Source organism: Pteropus alecto, unplaced genomic scaffold (genome assembly GCF_000325575.1).
Source record: "Pteropus alecto unplaced genomic scaffold, ASM32557v1 scaffold52, whole genome shotgun sequence".
Taxonomy (NCBI): Eukaryota; Metazoa; Chordata; class Mammalia; order Chiroptera; family Pteropodidae; genus Pteropus; species Pteropus alecto.
In genome coordinates this window covers 3,244,845-3,265,073 of record NW_006433941.1, presented here as the reverse complement: position 1 = coordinate 3,265,073, position 20,229 = coordinate 3,244,845, and the positions used below count along the sequence as shown (strand labels likewise).

The following is a 20,229-nucleotide window of genomic DNA, read 5'->3' as shown; positions in this document are numbered from 1 at the left end:
GCTGTGGAACATTTTTTATGGGAGTTTGTTTCATTAGAACTGAGAAAATAACCAACCTCAAAGCCTTGTTGTGAAAATTAACAGATGACAGATTAAAAATATCTGACGCTTAGTTTGAAAAAATCCAGCATCCATTTATGATCAAAACTCTCAGCAAAGTGTGAATAGAAGGAACATACCTCAACATAATAAAGGCCATGTATGACAAACCTACAGCTAACATCATATTCAATGGGGAAAGTCTAAAAGCATTTTCCTTAAGATTAGGAACAAGTCAAGGATGCCCACTTTCACCACTCCTCTTCAACATTGTATTGGAAGTCTTAGCTACAGAAATAAGACAAGAAAGAGAAATGAAAAGTATCTGAATTGGAAAGGAAGAAGTGAAACTTTTATCATGTTATTTGCTGATGACATGCTATTAGATATAAAGAACCCTAAAGAGCCACCAAAAAACTGTTAGAACTGATCAATGAATTCAGTAAAGTAGCAGGTTACAAAATAAATATTCAGAAGTCAGTGGCATTTTTATACACCAACAATGAACTTTCAGAAAGAGAAATTAAGAAAACAATCCCATTTACAATTGCATCAAAAACTATAAAATACCTGGGAATCAAATTAACCAAGCAGGTAAAAGACTCAGAAAATTATGTCATTGAGAAAAAAAACTGAGAAGATACAAATAAATGGAAGCATATACTGCTCATGGGTAGGAAGCAAACTATAGATTCAATGCAATCCCTATTAAAATACTAATGGCATTTTTCAGAGCTGAAACAAATAATCCTAAAATTTATATGAAACCATAAAAGATCCTGAATAGCCAAGGCAATCCTGAGAAAGAACAAAATTGGAAGTATCTCACTGCCTGATAGTACTGGCATAAAAAGATACACTGATCGATGGAACAGAATAGAGCTCAAAAATAAATCCATGCCTATATGTTCATTTAATATATGACAAAGGATGTTAGAATATACAATGGGGTAAAGACAGTCTCTTCAATAAATGGTTTTGGAAAAACTGGACAGATACATGCAAAAAAAATAAACTGGATCACCTTCTTACACTGTATATAAATGGACTCAAATGGATTAAAGACTTAAATGTAAGACCCGAAACCATAAAACTTCTAGAGAAAACACAGGCAGTAAACTGTCTGATATTACTAACAGTAATTTCTTTTTGGATATATCTCCCCAGACAAGGGAAACAAAAGAAAAAATAAACAAATGGGACTACATCAAAATAAAAAGATTTTGTACAGCAAAGGAAATCATCAACAAAACAAAAAGACAACCGACTGACTGGGAGAAGATATTCGCTAATGATACATCTGATAAGGGGTTAATATCCAAAATATATAAAAACTCATACAACTCAACAACAAAAACCAAACAATCCAATAAAAAAATGGGCAGAAGACCTGACACTTCTACAGAGAGGAAACACAGATGCCTAAAAGACACATAAAAAGATGCTCAAGGTCGCTAATCATCAGAAAAATGCAAATTAAAACCACAATGAGGTATCACCTGACACCTGACAAAATGGCTATCATCAATAAAATCAAAAACAAGTGTTGGCAAGGATGTGGAGAAAAGGGAACCCTCATACATTGTTAGTGGGATTGCAAATTGGTACAGCCGCTATGGAAAACAGTCTGGAGGTTTCTCAAAAAACTAAAAATGGATCTACCTTTTGACCCAGCAATTGCACCTTTGGATATTTATCCAAAGAAAACCAAAACAACAATTCGTAAAGATCTATGCACCCCAATATTTATGGCAGCACAATTTACAGCAGCCAAGATATGGAAGCAATCTAAGTGCCCATCAACAGAAGATTGGATAAAAAATTTTTGGTTCATATATACAATGGAGTATTACTCAGCCATTAAAATAAATGAAATCCTACCATTTGCAATGACATGGATAGACCTAGAGATTATTATGCTGAGTGAAATAAGTCAGAGAAAGATAAATACCATATGATTTCACTTGTATGAGGAATTTAAGGAACAAAAAAAACAAACTAACCAAAAGCAGACTCACAAATATAGTAGACAATTTGGTGACGGACTGAGGGGTGGGAGGGTTGGGGGGCTGGAAGAATGGGGTGAAGAATTAAAGAAGTACAATTTAGTAGTTGAAAGATGGTTACGGGGATGGCGAGCACGGCATAGGGAATGCAGTTAGCATTAATATATTTGCTAGGTGCAAAACCAGAGGCGAGACAGAGCAATTAGGGGGATCATTTTATAAACTACATAAATGTCTACCCAATGTACTGTATACTTGAAACTAATTAAATAAATAAATAAATTTTTTAAAAAAGAAAAAGGGAACAATGAGAGAAGAGAAAATAATAAAACAAAGAACTGGTTCTTTGTAAAGATTAACAAAATTGACAAGTCTTGGGCTAGACTCACTAAGGAAAAAAGAGAAGAGACAAACAAAATCAGAAATAAAAGAGAAGTTACAATGGACACCACAGAAATACAAAGACTATACAAAAATATTATGAAAGGCTACACACCACCAATTTCGATAACCTAAAAGAAATGAAAAAGTTCTTAGAAATATATAACCTTCCTATAACTGGAAAATCTAAATAGACCAGTCAACAGGAAAGTGAAAGTCAAAAGTCTACAACCAGATGACTTCATTAGTAAATTCTACCAAGTATCAAATATGATTTAATACTTATCTTTCTCAAACTCGTCTAAAAACTTGAAGAATAATACTTCTTAAATCATTTTATGAGGCCAACATTACCCCTGACACCAAATCCTGGCAAGGATAATACACAAAAAAAGAAAATTACATACCAAAATCTCTGATGAATATAGATATAAAAATCCTAAACAAAATACTAGCAAATTGAATACAATACATTAAAAATACATCATGATCAAGTGGGGCTCGTTCTAGAGATGCAAGGATGGTTCAACATACACAATCCGTGTTATACATCAGATTAACAAAATAAAAAATGAAAATCAAGTGATCAAAAAAAAGAGAAATCAAATGATCATATCAATAGATGCAGAAAATGCATCTGACAGATACATCCATTTATGATGTATGAAAACACATAATAAAATGAGTACAGGAGGAAAGTACCTCAACATAATAAAGGGCATAGTGACAAACACTTGGCTAATACTATACTTGACTGTAAAAACCTGAAAGTTTATTTTCTAAGACCAGAACAAGACAAAGATGCCCATTCTCACCACTGTTATTCAACATAGTACTGGAAGTCCTAGCCAGAGCAATCAGGCAAGAGAAAGAAATAAAAGGCATCCAACTTGGGAATGAAGAAGTAAGTGTCACTTTTTGCAGACAGCATGATTCTAAATATAGAGAACTATGAGAAACAATAAACAAGGATAGTAAATTTGCAGGATACAAAATCAATATACAAATATCCATTGTGTTCCTAAGTACTAATAATGAAATATCAGAAAAAGAAATGAAAAAAAACAATTTCTCTTGTGATTGCAACAAAAATTACCTAGGAATAAACTTAACAAAGATTGTGAAGGACCTATACACTGAAAACTACAAGATATTATTGAAAGAAATTGAAGAAGACACAAAGAAATGGAAAGGTATTCCATATTCGCAGATTGGAAGGATCAACACAGTTAAAATAGCTGTATTACTTAATATACAAATTTAATGCAATCCCCAACAAAATCTCAATGGAATTTTCACAGAAATAGAACAACAACAACAAAAAAACACATCAAATTTGTATGAAACCACAAAAGACCATGAATATTTAAAACAATCCCGAGAAAAATGAACAAAGCCGGAGATATCACACTCCTTGACTTCAAATTATACTACAAAGCTAATCAAAACAGTATACTGGCAGAAAAACAGACACACAAACCAATTGAACAGAATTGAGAGTCCAGAAATAAACCAACATGTATATGAGCAACTAACTTCTGACAAAGGAGCCAAAAACATACAATGTAGAAAAGAAAGCTTCTTCAATAAATAATGTTGGGTAAGTTGGAAAACCACATGCATAAGAATGAAACTATACTGCTATATAACACTAAACATAAAAATTAACTCAAAATGAATAAAAGATCTAAATATAAGACCTGAAACAATAAAATACACAGAAGAAAACATAGGTACTAAACTTAAGGACCTAGGTCTCAGAGAAGATTTTATTAATTTGACCCCAAAAGCAAGGGAAATAAAAGCAAAAATAAATGAATGACACTACATCAAACTAAAAAGTTTCTATGGCACAAAAGAAACCATCAACAAAACAAAAAGGCAACCAACTGAATGGGAGAAGATATCTGCAAACATTACCTCCAATATGGGGGCTAACATCCAAAATACCTAAAGAACTCACAGAACTCAACAACAACAAAAAGAACACAAACAATCCTATTAAAAAATGTGCAGAAGACCTGAACACTTTTCCCAAGAAGACATACAAGTGGTCAGGAGATGTATGAAAAGATGCTCAACTTCACTAGCCATAAGGGAAATACAAACCAAAACCACAATGAGATGTCATCTCACACCTGTTATAATGGCTATTATTAGTAAGATGAGAAAGAAGTGTTGGAGATGATGTGGAAAAAAAGAAACCCTCATACACTGCTGGTGGGCTGTAAATTTGTACAGCCACTATGGAAATAGTATGGAGGTTCCTCAAAATATTAAGAACAGAGCTACCATATGACCCAGCAATCCCTCTTCTGGGTATCTACCTGAAAAACTTGAAAACACTATTCATAAAGATATATGTAACCTTATGTTCATTACATACACAGTAGTGAAGACATGGAAACAACCTAAATGTCCTTTGATGGATAATTGGATAATGAAGATGTGGTATATGCATACAATGGAATGCTACTCAGCCATACAGATGAAATATTGTCATTTTTGATAACATGAATGGATCACAAGAGTATCATGCTAAGCAAAAATAAGTCAGATGGAAAAGGACAACTACAAGATTTCACTCATATGTCAGATATAAAACAAAGCAACAAACAAAACAAACTCACAGACAGACATAAAAGAGGGGCATTTAGTTACCAGAGTGGAAGTAAGGTGGGAGGAATTATGAAGAGGATAAAGAAGGTCAAATGTAAGGTGACAGAGGAGGACTAGAATTTGGGTGGTAAGTGTACAATGCAATATACAGAGGATATATTACAGAATTATACAATTGAAAGTTATATAATGTTATTAAGCAATATCGCCCAATAAATTTAAAAGAAAAAAGAAAAAAAAATGAGAAGCAAAACCATAAAACTTTTAAAAAGACAATATAGTAATCTATTTTAATGACCCAAGGGTAGTCTCATATAAAATCTAAAGAAATTCTGTTAACCAAAAAAAAGCACTACTAGGCTCAAAGACCTAAATCTAGGCACTAAAACTTTAAAACTCGTAAAAGAAAACATAGGTACTGGAGGATGGTTCAAGGTGGCAACGTAGGACGACCCTGAACTCACCTCTTCCCATGGACACACTGAATCTACAGCTTTATATGGAAGAATTTCCTCTGAAGGAGACCTGAAAACTAACTGAGCAATTCCTTCACAACAGGCAAACGAGGAAAATGCCACATCAAAGCAGGCAGCTCCAGAAGGAACAAAGGAGAGGAGTCGAGTGCTTGTGGAGGGAGCATGAAAAAGCAACATGCTAGTAAAAGGGAGCAGGTTATTAAGTGGTTTGTTGGAATGGCTGAAAGCATAAGAAGCCAAGAAGCTAAACAGAAAACAAATGGGTCAAACACCTGGAAGCATAAGGAGGGAAAACAGGAGAAAAAAGACAAATAGGTGTGAACAGAAGATAATTTCAGATATAAAAATGTTAATGATACATAGAAAATAAAGCTTGTGGCTACAAAAGAAAAAAAACGCAGGTATAAATCTTTGTAATCTTTGATTATGCAACAGTTTCTTAGCTAGGACACCAAACATACAAGTAATAAAAATAGAAAATAAATTTGACTTCATCACAAATAAATACTTGGCCCTGGTGCAACTCCATCCTGAACAGCTATTCTTGAAACAGGAGTCGTTTAGCACCATCCTCCTTCTTTCCCAACTAAGTGCAAGTCACTACCCTATGCTACTTTCAACATACATTAAATTCTCAAATGGATTTCTATCCATTTCTGACTTTTCTAGGCAGTTCCTGCTGTTTTCCACATACTGGGACCACACGGTTTAATTTACTGAGTTTTAACATTATTTTTTAACAGCTCGTAGAGCCTGCCCTGATCGGCACTCTACTTTTGGAATTTCTTAAGTTATTCTATTTTTTAACTTTATTATTATTTTTTTTTTTTGGCTCAAGTCAAGTTTCTGCCTCACCCCACCCCAAAAATGTGAGAGCCATCTACATATGGAAGAGTCAAAGGACATGGACACGAGCACAGTGAGGTTCCAGAACCATCTTCTCAGTTACAAACTAAAGGCCAACAGAGAGTATCACTTTAAAGTGGATAATGATGAAAATGAGCACCAGTTATCTTTAAGAATAGTCAGTTTAGGGGCTACTACAAAGGATGCATTAAACACTGTTGAAAGAGAGGCAATGATTTATGAAGGCAGTCTAATTAAAGTAACATTGGCAATTTTGAAACCATCTGTACATCCAATGGTTTCCCTTAAGGGCTTTGAAATAACACCACCTGTGGTCTAAATGTGGTTCAAGGCCTGTACATATTGGCAGACCCACTTAGTAGCTGTGGAGGAAGATACACAGTTGTAAGATGAAGAGGAGAATGTGAAACTCCCAAGTATATCTAGAAGTGGAGCTGGGTTTCACAGAAAAAAAGTAAAACTTGATGATAAAGATAACAATGAAGATAAGGAGGAAGAAGCTGAAGAAAAAGTTCCAGTAAAGAAATCTATACAAGTCTACGGCCATGCCACCCTGAACATGACTGATCTTATCTGATCTCGAAAGCTAAGCAGGGTCAGGCCTGGTTAGTACTTAGATGGGAGACCACCTAGGAATACCAGGTGCTGTAGGCGTTAATAAAAAGAAAAAAAAAAAAAAAATGAATGAAAGAAATTCATGCAAGATAATTCCAACCAAAAGATCACAAAAACCAAACCAGAATGGAAAAGACTCAAAACCATCAATGCCAAGATCAAAAGGTCAAGAAACCTTCAAAAAATCAGAGAAAAACTCCTAAAACACTAAAAGGTCTAATTCTGTAGAAGATATTAAAGCAAAAATGCAGGCAAGTCTAGAAAAAGCACAATGAACAATCCTGATAAAATAAGAACAATGGTGGGAGACAGGAAAAGAAGAGACAAACATAGTTCATACTGAGCATCGTCAATAATCAACAACAGAATCTTCTATTTAAATTTCAATCCCATTTCTTGATCTGACACCCACTCATATCCCCTTCCAGGCTGGACGTAATCTCACATTCAAAAAAAATTTTGTACATGAATGCTATAATAGCATTATTCATAACATCCCAAATGTCTATGAATTTATGAACAAATAAACAAAACAGTATATTCATGCAATATAATTTTATTCAGCCATAAAATGGAATAAAGTGCTAATATAAGGTACAGCATGAATACTGAAAACATGCTAAATAAAAGAAACCAGACACAAGGGGCCACATATATGATTCTATTTATCTGAAATGTCCAGAATAGGCAAACCCATATAGACAGAAAAGAGGTTAATGGTTGCCAGGGGCTGGGGGGAAAAGGAAATAGAGTAATTGCTAATAGATATGTAGTTTCTTTTCAAAGTGATAGAAATGTTCTAGAATTATATAATGGTGATAACTACACAACTTTATAAATACATTAAAAGCCACTGAACTGTACACTTTAAAAAGGTGAATATTATGGTATGTAAATTTTTTATCTCAATTTTTAAAAATCTCCCCCCCCCCAAAAAAAAACAAAATGACAAGCCACAAAATAGGAGATATTCACTATACACATAAAACAACAAGAGACTTTAGGAAATACTAAAAATAAGAAAATGACACCCCAAAAAATCCACGTAAGGAATATAACCTATAAACAAATTAAAATAAGCTCTCATTCCTAATCAGGGAAATGCAAATTAAAACCACAGGGAGAACTAATTCGTATCCAATTTAAAAAATTATCAAATGAAAAAAATTATCAAATGAAGGCAAGGCTATGTACAAACTGAAACTTGTATATGATGCCAGTGGCAATGTAAAATGGTACTGCCATTTTAGCAAATTTGGTATCATCTAGCATTTCCAAAGATATGTATACGCTCTCGCAAACCACTGTCATTCCTGGGCATATGCCCTAGAAAATCTGTTTATGTGTGAATCAAAAAATATAGCACCATTGAATCGAACTGCAACAAATTAAAAACAACCCATCCAATAAGATCAAAAATAGAATGGACAAATTTTGCTATCAATTATCATACATTCAGATAATATAACAGAGAAAATAAATGAACTAAGGAAACTAATACCAAAAAAAAAAAAGTCAGAATATACAAGGCATGATTCCTTTTATATAAAGTTGAAAAATATGGAAAATTCAATATTATCTTCTTTAGGGAGATAAACATACTTTCTTAGAATATATTAAGCAGTAAAATCAAACACTTACTTGTTTCTTTTTCAGTTTAAGGATCTGCTGTTCTACTTTTGCAATTTCTCGATCTACACGATCCATACTCTGTATTAACTCTTCCTTTGAAAGTTTTGAAGGTGAAGCATTTTGATCATCTCCACATGCCTGCCCAGAGACTGGAGAAGATGGAGCTTCATGTTTGCCTCCAAATGCTGGATCCTTTAGAGAAGAAAATCAAGAACAATTTATTCCTCACTAATAGCCAACGTTAGTATCAAGAATCTCTTAACTGAAAAAGTCCATTTTAAAACACAGCAGAGCCATGTGTGCTATTTTTCTATATGGCAGTCCTATAGTAGTAACTTTCACACACACATACAAACCCCACTGATGTTTCTACCACTTTTAAAATTTAGACATATCATTCACTATTCTGAAGATCTTAAAAGCTATACAGAATAAGATGGCAAGGTAGCTGATTGGCCTTTAGTATAACAATACTGAGATTATAGAGAATTTCTAGGGCAATAATAATACAATCATGACAGGAAGATATCAATTTCTCAAACATTTCTTTGCAATGGTTCTTCCAAAGGTCTGAACATGGAGGATAGAAAATAGTATAAATGCCAGGTAAAAGCTGTGTGTTCTTTTACCTGGCTACGATATGGCCAAGAGTTCCTATGAGAAAGTTTTCAGGCTTTCCAAGGGTCAATACTAAGGAAAAGAAGTCAGAAAAATGACCAAGGAGCTTTTGTTGCTACTATCACCTAGGCCTACCCTCATAAAGGGCAACTAAGCCTGCCCACATTATAGCACATGTAACATCTCTTTAGCCAAATTTGTCATCCTATTCCACCTTAAAATCAGCAGTGAAATACAGTAGAATAAAAGTCCTTCCACCAAAATCTATCACTCATCAACATACACACACATACACATACACACACACATACACACACAATTAGTTTCCAGTCTAAGTTGACGATATAAGCAATACTATAAAGGAGATGAATTTTAGATTAAGGTACTAGTTTTCTTTAGGCTATAAGAAGCGCCTAGAATAAGCATAGTTCAGACGACTACAGTTGTTCTAATTCTGAGAACGCTATTTTTAATTTAGCAGGGATTGCACTAAATCTGTATATTGCTATAGATAGTAAGGACATTTTAACAATAGTAATCCTTTCGATCCATGTGCATGGTACATCCTTCCATTTATTTGTATATTTTTCAATTTTTCTTCTATGTTTTCAGAGTACAGCTTTTATCTCTTTGGTCTTATTTTTAGATATGTTATGCTTTTAGATGCAATTGTAAATGGATTTTCTTAATTTCTCCTGATCATTGTTGGTGTACAGAGACACAACAGATTTCTGTACATTGATTCTGTATTCTACAACTTTACTGAAGTCATTTACTGGTTCTAACAGTTTTTTGGTGGCATCTTTAGGGTTTCTTATATATAGTATCTGTCATCCGCAAATGAGTGTTTTATTTCTTCCTTTCCAATTTGGATGCCTTTTATTTCTTTTTGTCTGACTGCTGGGGCTAGGACTTCCAATACTACACTGAACAGAAGTGGTGATAGTGGGTATTCTTGTCTTGTTCTGATCTTAGAGGAAAAGCTTTCAGCTCTTCACCACTGAGCATATTAGCCATAGGTCTGTCATACACAGCCTTTATTATGTTGCAATATGTTCCTTCTATACCCACTCTGTTGAGAGTTTTTATCATAGAAGGATATTGAATTTTGTCAAATGCTTTTTCTGCATCTATTGAGATGATCATATGGTTTTTATCTTTTTTGTTATTGTGATGTATCACATTGACTGATTTATGGATGTTGAACCATTTTTGTATCCTTCCAAATGAGCTTTTAAAATCTCTTTCTGCCAAAAAAATTCCATAGCCATATATTACATTTGTGGTAACTTATTCAGTCATGGAAGAAGCCCTTGTTCAATATATTATTTTTTAAAAAATATTACAAAACACTTCTTTTAAACACATAAACTACAACACCAATATTTCATATGGTGAGATGAGTCTCAAAACTCCCAGAAGCTTAGCTCATTTCTAGTTTATCACAAAAAGATTTTCCCCACTTATTAATTTGAAAATTTTCAAATTTACATAAAAGTTGAAAGGTGAGTATCGTGAATATTCATTCTTCATCCAGAATCACTGGTTGTTAACATTTTACTATATTTGTTCTCTCTCCACACATACATAAACATCTACCTTTTTTCATTTGGCTGAACTATTTAAAAATAAATTGTAGACATATTCACTATCTTTTAAATCACTTTTCACTACATAAAAACTCAAAGAAAATGTGTGGGTATTTTTTTTTTAACTGACATCAAGGTGGAAAGGGCCATTACTCATAAAGGTAAATAAACTTTATGGGAAAGAGATTTAATAACAAAAAGAAGGGGAGGGTAAGATATATTAACACATGATAGTAAAGGTGTTAACACTTTATTATGAGTTTCAAAGAATTAGTTTATTCTCTCTAAAATAAATATTTATTTAATATCTACTAAGTACCAGGAACTTCCTAATCTGCAGATGTAACAATAAGCAAAAGGGACAATTAAAACTGATAAACTGAGAAACAAACTAAGGGCATAATGCACAAACATGCATTTCGCTAAAGGCAAATAATAAACACAAAAGAAAAAGCGGTTTGATCTTAACAGAACCTTCTCATAAATCTATAATATACATTGTTTGAAATGTCATGAAACATAGCTACACACTAAAATTAGTTATCTCCAAGATATAGAATTACAGCTAAGTTTTTTCCTTTTTATTTGCAAGTTTCCTAAAGAACATATTTTTTACTATCTTAGAAAACAATGTTTTTTCTTCATAAAAATTATAAGCACAGTTAAACCTTACCATGTTTTCTCGCATGTAGCAAGTTAACAAATTGCAAGTAAGTTTCACAAGATTAACATTTAATTTAAATTCAGTAAAACTGTGGTAGCTTTGAGTACCTCAGCCCACATTTTACAGCCCAGCAAATCAGTATAAAATGCCTGAGAGTTATTCAATAACAATTTTTTTAGAACAGTCAAGACTGTTTCATTTACCAAAAAGCCAAAAGTACTGATTTTCAAAGTCTAGCACAGTAAGTCTGTGGTTTTTAGTTTTGTTTAACAAAATTTTTACTTTCCCACAGCACTAACCTTTAGAGACTGGTGTAACTGGACTTTCCTTTAAACATGGTGCCTGAATATGGCTAAATAAACATTAGAGACCAACAACTCCATAGGGTAAGAGAACAAATATTTACCTTCTTAGCATCTGCAGATCTCAAACCTTCTGGCAGTGTGTGCACTAAAGGTAACACTGCAGCACTGACGCGCTGGAAATGGGAATCAGAAACCTGCTCCAGACGTGGTCGTTTGGATTCCAGTGAATCATGATCCACCGGAGATGGGCCTGGGTGAAACTGTTCATATCCAGTTCTTCTTTCTTGAGGCCTAATACAAAGAAAATAAACACTTGAAATTTTTTAACTGATGTATGACTTCCTGCTAATATCCTTCGTTGGACTTTGAAATAAATTTTAAAATTATGTTTACTTTCAAAGTCAACTCCTCCCCACCCCTTTCCCAGAAGAATATATACCTCACTATAAAGTACTATCAAACTTCAAATTCTAATAGAAAAAGTTTCTTCAAGGGTGGTGGGAGTGCTGGTGGTAAAGAAGTGACAGACGTAACAAAAGATTTCAATTTGCAGAAAGTTTTAAGTTGCTGAAAAAAATCCAAAAAATAATATTTTTAAACCGATGCCATAATAATTGAATTCAGTATAATCTAGACTAGAAGATCATTTTTAACCAATAAAATGCAGGAAAAAAACAAATCTAGCAATTGCTACATGGAAAGATAAATGACTTGAGTTATGAGGTAATATGAAGACTTTAAAAAGTCTTTGAGTGGAAATGCAACATTATATAACATCCCCATTTTTTAAAATTCACAATTATGTCACAAAGAACAGTGAAGTAGGAAGCTCCAGGAATAAGACAGGATGCCTGTTTTTGCCACTTGTATTTATTAATATGGTGTTGGGAGTTCTTGTTAGAGCATTAGACAATAAAAAAATAAATAAAAGGCATCCAAACTGGAAAGGAAAAAGTACTTTTATTTGCAGATGACACAATCTCATATGTAGAAAAAAACACTAAAGAATCCACACAAAAAAATGTTAAAGCTAATAAATGAATAGAGCAAAGTTACTGGATACAAAATCAACATACAAAAATCAATTGTATTTCCATACGCTAGCAATGAATAATCTAAAATTGACATTAAGAAAACAATTCTATTTTTAATAGTATCCAAAGAATAAAATAGGAATAAATTTGACCAATGAGGCTCAAGACATACACACTGAAACAACACAAACACTGCTGAAAGAAATTAAGGAAAAGTTAAATAAAGAGTAAGACATCTCATGTCATATATTGAAAGATATAACACTGTTAAGACAACAATACTACACAAAGCTATCTATAGATTCAATGTGATCTGTATCAAAATCCCAGTGACTTTTTTTGATAAACAGAAAAACCCACATAAAATTCATATGGAATCTCATGGGACCCCAACTAGCCAAAACGATTTTAGAAAAGAAATACAAAGTTGGAGAACTCACACTCTTCAATTTCAAAATTTACTACAAAGCTATAGCAATCAAGAGTGTGGTACTGACATAAGGAAGGACACTATCTTCCCTGGTTGTCATACTCTAACAGTCTTCCGTGGCACATATATTCATTTTCCACAGGGGATACCAGCATAAATAATTTTTAAACAATCAACTTCCAGAGATCCTGAAATTCCATATATATACACCTTACATAAAAACTGGCCTACCAGATAAGAAACTAGTGGTTCTCCTTTCCCTGCTTCTTTTTCATAATTGTCCTTCTCTCATTTTACAAAAGAAAAGTTTAAGTCTCCCTCATACACTAGAGTAATAACCCTCAAAATATAAACGCCTCCAGAGCAGCAAAAAAACAAATCCTTGTGCAAGATAACAGTTCTCAAATTTCTGCCTTCAATAAAATTGAAAAACTTAAGTTGTTAACTGCTATTTTCACAAATAAGTATGAAATAGATAAACTGCACTTCACCAAAATTAACAACTTTTGTACATCAAAGGACACCATCAAGAGAGTGAAAACACAATCCACGAGATGGGAGAAAAGGTTCTAAATCATGTATTTGATGAGGCTTTAATATCCAGAATATATAAAGAACTCCTACAACTCAATAACAGACAAAGACCACCCCACACAGAACAGTATGTGATTTGGGACATATACCTCAATTATTTGTGGACAAGCTTTCTTGGTACTTTCATCATCATAAAAAAATAAGAATAGAGGAAGCATTTATCTCAGTCTGTTGAAATCTTGCTTCCAGGTGTATCCTCTTTTTGGCTCAAATAAATTTTATAAAAATTCAAAAAAACATAGAATACATGTTGCCTTCCTTCTGGCAATAAGTAACATTTTTAAAACAGCCCCATCAATCTCATTAATGCATGGATGCATTTCCATAAAATTTTACTTCCACTTAATAAATGTTTCTCATTTTCTTAAATGATTGTTTTGATCAATCTTATAATAATAAATATAATGTAATAATTATGATATTTCAGGCCAGAATTTTTTTCTTAAGCAGAGCACCTTATAAACAGATACTTTCATATCTATTTGTTACTGAATAGAAAGAAGTACGATAGGTTGATCAATAAAAGACTTTGAATAATAAAAACATATCACGTTAGAATAAATCTTCTAAAAAGAGAATGAATAAATTAGTTCTAAATAAAAGGAATAAAAAACAAGCTCTATTAAAGGCAAGTTTTTTTCAAAAACAGTATTAAGCAGATAGATGATATCAAATCTCCCTGGTAGAGTCCACTGGGTAGTTTTAAAAGCATATTGCAGCTTTTGTTTTAAAATGTCAATATTTTCAATATGACAAATTATTTTCATCTTTTAAACTTACTATTAAGAATTTTAGGTGTCAACTTAAAAATATACAATGCAGAATACAGCTTTTAAAAATTCTTTTAGAGAATCTATTAAGTAACAAGTTTGAAGACTACCGTTTTAATCATTTTCCTTTCCCTCGCTCCTTCACAGGCTTCCATCTCTCAGTGACTAGATGTTAGAAATACTCCAGGCCATCTTTAAACTATTGCTCTTTTCAATTTCCACACTTCTTGGATCACATATACCAATCTGTATCTTAAACCCTGACCCTCCCAAGCATGCTAGATACATCTCCTCCTGGATGTTTCATGGGTACCCCAAACTTGATTCATACCAAACTCAAGGTGTTTTACATTGTTGCTCTATTCTTAATCCCTATCATAGCTGATGGAACAAACCCGACAAGCTACAAACCAAGCTAGAAATCCAGGTCTCCTCCTTACCTTTGCCAACTGCCAGGTCTTGGCAGCCTTACCTCTTAATTTACTCAAGTCTGTCTCCTCTCCATCACATTTACATTGCCCTATCTTATGCCCATATTTTCTCCTTCTCTTACAGGTCCCTTACGTGTTCTCTCTGGCTTCTGGTATATCTTAAATTAATCCTCCACAAAGCAGCCAGAGGTAATCTATAAAAACAAGCAACTGGCATTAAGTAAAGACCAAGCCCCTCAACACAGCACTTAGAACCAGGACCATCACTAGCCTGCACAAAGATTTTGTATGAAATTTCCATAAGCATATGCAACCTGCTGGTACACAAGGCCTGGATAACTGCCTGAGCTGGATTTCAGCCCTCGGTTGTCCCCTTAAATGGCATGCTGTGCAGGACACAACCTAAAAAAGCTGACTTAGAAAAGCTAACTTACAAGTATTACATTTTACCCCCAGCAACTCTGCCTGTGAGATTTACCAAAGCCAGATAAGGTGAAGAATATTCAATGCTGGAGGAGAACCTCAAGCAGCCAGGGCAAGGACAATTAAGAAAAACACTGAGTATAGAAAACTCTCTTTCCATCAAAAATCAAAACCAAAACAAAAACACCATTATTTTCATTTCAGCTTGCCAATTCTTTTAAGAACAAAATCACTCACACATAAATCATTAAATATATAATTTAACATTTAAAATTTCAAAAAACTTAAATGAACTATAAAAATCTTTGTGAAAACAAATACATTGGGAGTCTTGGTGGAGTTAAGTGTGAAATTTACATTCTAAATTAACATATCTGCCTTTTAAAAACTAATACCCAACACTGGTAGAATGGTGTAGCCACTTTGGAAACAGTCTGGTAGTTTCTCAACTAGTAAACACAGAGAGAACTACCATATGATCCAGCGATTCTCCTAGGTATATTACCAAGAGAAAGGACACCATCAAAAATTTATGCATAAATTTATGCATAAGTGTTTATAGCAGCATTATTCATAAAAGTAAAAAAAAAAAAAAACTCAAATATCAACTGATAAAAGGATAAATAAAATTTGGTATATCTTCCAAAATAAAACTAAAAGCAAAAACATCAGATTTTCATAGAAACTCTCTGTAGACTTTTAAACTTAAAAGTTCCTCCATTTTACTGACTTTCATCTCTAAATAACTTTAAAACAAATTAAAATTATCAAATAGATTATTTACTATACTATACTATACCTATGTTATTTTAATTTTAAAAGAAAAGATAACTCTCATTTAGGTAGAATATGTCCTAAAGTCCTTAGCTATTCCACATGTTGGTCCATGAAGATCAAAAACTATATCAATTGATTTTATTTATTCCCAGCTAAGACTGTTTTCTGAAACAAAATTAATTGCATTTAAATTTTAAAATTTACAAATATGATTTGGTTTCTTCGTCTTTTGCTCAAGGGAAAAAACCAATTACATTGGGGAAAGATTACCTCAGTAAATGTTTTATGTCAAAAACATTTTCAATTGTTCTGCATCTTTTAATCTAAATATCCAAATACTCTAGTTATGTGGACTAATTTTTCCCATGAAATCTAGAAAACATGATGGATATTCACAGAAATAGCTGACTTTTTACGAGTATTGTGCTTATAAAATAACATACATTTTCTAAGGAAAAAAAATTCCAGGAATACAGAACAGAATTAAGCAGCAAATCATCCCAAATCTCACCACAAATAAATACAAAGAAACGTAAATACCATTCCCAGACATCACTTTATTTTTAAATATGGATGGACAGATGTACAAGCAAAAATAAAACAACAAAAGAATTGTGTACAATACTCTTTAAATAAAAGACTATGTGGTTTATTTTTATACAGATATAAAAGAAAAAAAATGAAATAAAGCTTAAAATGGAAGGAATTGCTGTACTCCAGATAAACAGTCCTTTATTACCTGAAATTAGTTGCCAAAAACCTCTTACTAAAAGTTAAGGAAAAAATTATTAAAAGCATTAAGAAGGTGGAATTTTATTCAATTTAACATTTCCATTTCAGAAGTATCAAATCACTCCAGCCACACTTTTCCAATACATACCTTTAAACATTTTTCCAATCTTACTATATCTCTAGGTGAGCAGTTATATTATTTTTATTTTGTCAAGATTTAGTATTGACATTCTGTTATGGAACCATAATTCATCCAGGTGTCTCTTATGGACTTTCTACTTAAATCAGTTTATGGCTTACTATAGTCCTTTTACCATGGCTTCCATTCTTTGGCTGGATTTCATCATCTAGAAATTCTTTAAGAAGTTTTAAATGTTCAGTGCTTTCATGTTTAAAAATATCTGCCTGTTGCTTTTATTCTTTAACATGTCTGGTGTAATATTCCTGGACCTCAATTTATTTCTCTGAGATCTTCGTAGCTATTATTCTACTATATTCTGTCACTATAGAAGTTTGAGGCCAGGTTCTTTTCTCACCATCAATGATTTATTTTGCTTCCTGAATTCCTGGTTATTTTACTTATCTTTGAACTTTAATAACTTAAACAGGATCTGTTTTGATACTGATCATTCTGTGTAATTTTTCCTGGAGACAGGTATGTCCTAACAGTCTATAAAGTTCTTTCACTTTACAAAGAAAAAAGAGGTATTTTTTAAAATTATGAATATATTCTTTCCTTTACTAGGTTCTCCACTTCAGAAACACATGATCTTATGATATGCTGGATGATTTTAATTTGTCCTCCATATTTGTCAACTTCTTTCTAATTGCTTTAATCTTTGTCTTTTTCTTCTGCATTACGATTATCTCAAGACTTTCTTCAAAGGTCTTTTAGTCACACCTATTTTATTCCTTGTTTCTTCTCATTTTATATAATGAATTTATAATGATGAGCTTGGGGGCACTGGAATGTCCAATCATTCATTTTATCTAATTTGGCTGTCTTATTTTGTTTTTTGAATACATCTTTATTAATTTTAAGGTTTTCCATAGTGCATAGCACTGATGGGGCATGTTCCTTGTTTTTGTCTTCTTACACATAGAGGTCTTTATTTTTGGCATGCTGTACTACTTTCTTTAATTTTCTTTTCCAGGAATATGTTTGCCCTGTTCATAGCATCCCGTACATCATGGACAATCACACCTAGACTTTCTCTTTGGTGTGGAATAGGGTGTGTGGGTTTTCCTTGCTCATCCCCACTTTGCCTGGCATGTGTTTGTCCATAGATGGAGGACTGGATATGGCTTTCTATATTCTTTTCTACAGCCTGAGAAAACAGAGAAATGGGGCAGAGTAGGAGAAAACTTGGTTGATGTTGTCACAGCCTTTGCTAAGAATCCTGGTCCACTCTAGCAGCAAGACATGTAAACCAGGCCTGAGAGTTTTGGCTCATCACTTTGGAAAACGAAACACTGTGATGGCCCTTCCTACAGGATGACATAATGGGAATTTCCAAGCAAACCATACACTATCATCCCCACTACCTCCACTTATATGTTCTCAAATCAGAGAGAAATCATGAGAAATTCTAGGATTTTACTGACTTTCTTCAGCACAGCTTCTTTGAGAGAAGAAGTAAGAACAAGGAAGCCATGTAATGCAAGATTCTTCTAATTCCTTCCTTGAATTCCACTTTTCCAAGTTGATGGCAGTGACTATATGCCATCCCTTCTTTATAAAGGGAGTATTTTTAGCCCTTTTAAAAAATTATTTTTGTATATTTGCTAAATATTGGGGGAGAGTCATCTAAATTCTCTCTACAACTTTCATTAAGAAATGTATTTTAAAATAATTTTAAACAGGACCCAATAATTTCAAACCTTTTATCATCTTAAAATCTAAACAGTAACTATATTTTTAAAATAGGAAATCAGGTTCTTTATATAATTGCTAAAACCAGAAAAGCAATTTAATAAAGGTAGTTTATTTCAAAATACTTTATATATCAAGTGAGAATGGAATCAAAGATAGCATAGATGGTAAGGACACTAGGGAAAATGAGTACCTACCTACATGGGCTAATATTATCTTATCAATATTTTATATCCTTTGAGGAATGCCATTATCCTCATTTTTATAGGTGAGAAAACTAAGGTTTAACAAGTCTAAATCAGTGATTTGAAATCCTGGAGGCAAATGAGAATGATCTAGGAAATGTTAGATATAAATGAATGCCTGGGCCCAATCTCAGAGATTGATTTAATTTGACTCCTTGAATTGGATCCCTTGGGAGTTAGGGATACCAACCACAGGTGTGGGAATTCACATATATCAAGGGGATATAAAATAATGCAGAGGAATATAGTTAATAATATTGTAATAACTGTATAATGCCAGGTAGATATTAGACCAAATTAAATTTAAACAACAAAAAATGACACACTTGTAAGTATATACACTTCACAAGTTCAGACCTAGGTAGAAAAAATAAAAGAAATCCCATTACCTGTCAGAACCTGGATGAAATTCTGAAAGCAAGGAAGGTCGTCTGCGAAGCTGTTGTTGCTGCTGTTGCTGCAAGAGCTGTGAAGCCTGACTGACTTCAAGATGAGAAGAACGATAATCAGGGACTGCAAATTCCTAGTATTAAAATAACCATAAATTAATTATTAACTAAAAAGTGGAAAAACATAAAATCAAACCAAGTATAAATACACGAAGGCTGTTATAGGCCACTAATTTGGAAAGAAATAGCAATGGTAATTTCAATCCTTTATTGATCTAAATTCTTCCCTATAAACCTAAAACATTTTAACTAAATATTATTCGAGAGAATTCAAATAAAATTTAGTGTTTAATTTTGATTCATTCTCTCAATAACATATTACAATAACTCCTAATTTCATTATTCACGTAGTAAGATCTCAAATTCATGTGTTCAATATGAAATCCTAAAAAGCATTCCAATCTTAAATTCAAAATTGGTAAGCTGGAAGGATCACAGAAACCATATAGTTAAGTCCATGTATATTTACAAATGAAACAGTAGTCCAGAGAATCAACCTGGAAAAACTAATAGTTTTTCCATCATTTTAGGTGGGTGTTTTATGTTTTCCTAATATTCTTTTGCTGACTTTTTGTTGAAAATGCAAAACTTTCTCTCCAAAAGAAATTTATTAATGCTAACAATCATAAACAAATAGTAAAACACAGAATTACCAAATAA

General features: G+C 32.9%; 1 protein-coding gene and 2 pseudogenes across 1 annotated transcript in view; 2 read left to right on the top strand and 1 right to left on the bottom strand.

Annotated features, from left to right (window-relative positions):
* The window catches only part of NCOR1 (nuclear receptor corepressor 1), a 173,975-nt gene that overhangs the window by 121,232 nt on the left and 32,514 nt on the right, over positions 1-20,229 (bottom strand). Inside the window, exons 3-5 of the mRNA XM_015586644.2 lie at positions 19,510-19,643; positions 11,913-12,102; positions 8,645-8,827 (exon numbers count right to left, since the gene is read on the bottom strand). Coding sequence (XP_015442130.1) covers positions 8,645-8,827; positions 11,913-12,102; positions 19,510-19,643 — 507 coding nt within the window. The remainder of the gene's footprint in view (positions 1-8,644; positions 8,828-11,912; positions 12,103-19,509; positions 19,644-20,229) is intronic.
* LOC102886893 lies at positions 6,397-7,278 on the top strand (annotated as a pseudogene).
* On the top strand, positions 6,924-7,042 carry LOC112477072 (annotated as a pseudogene).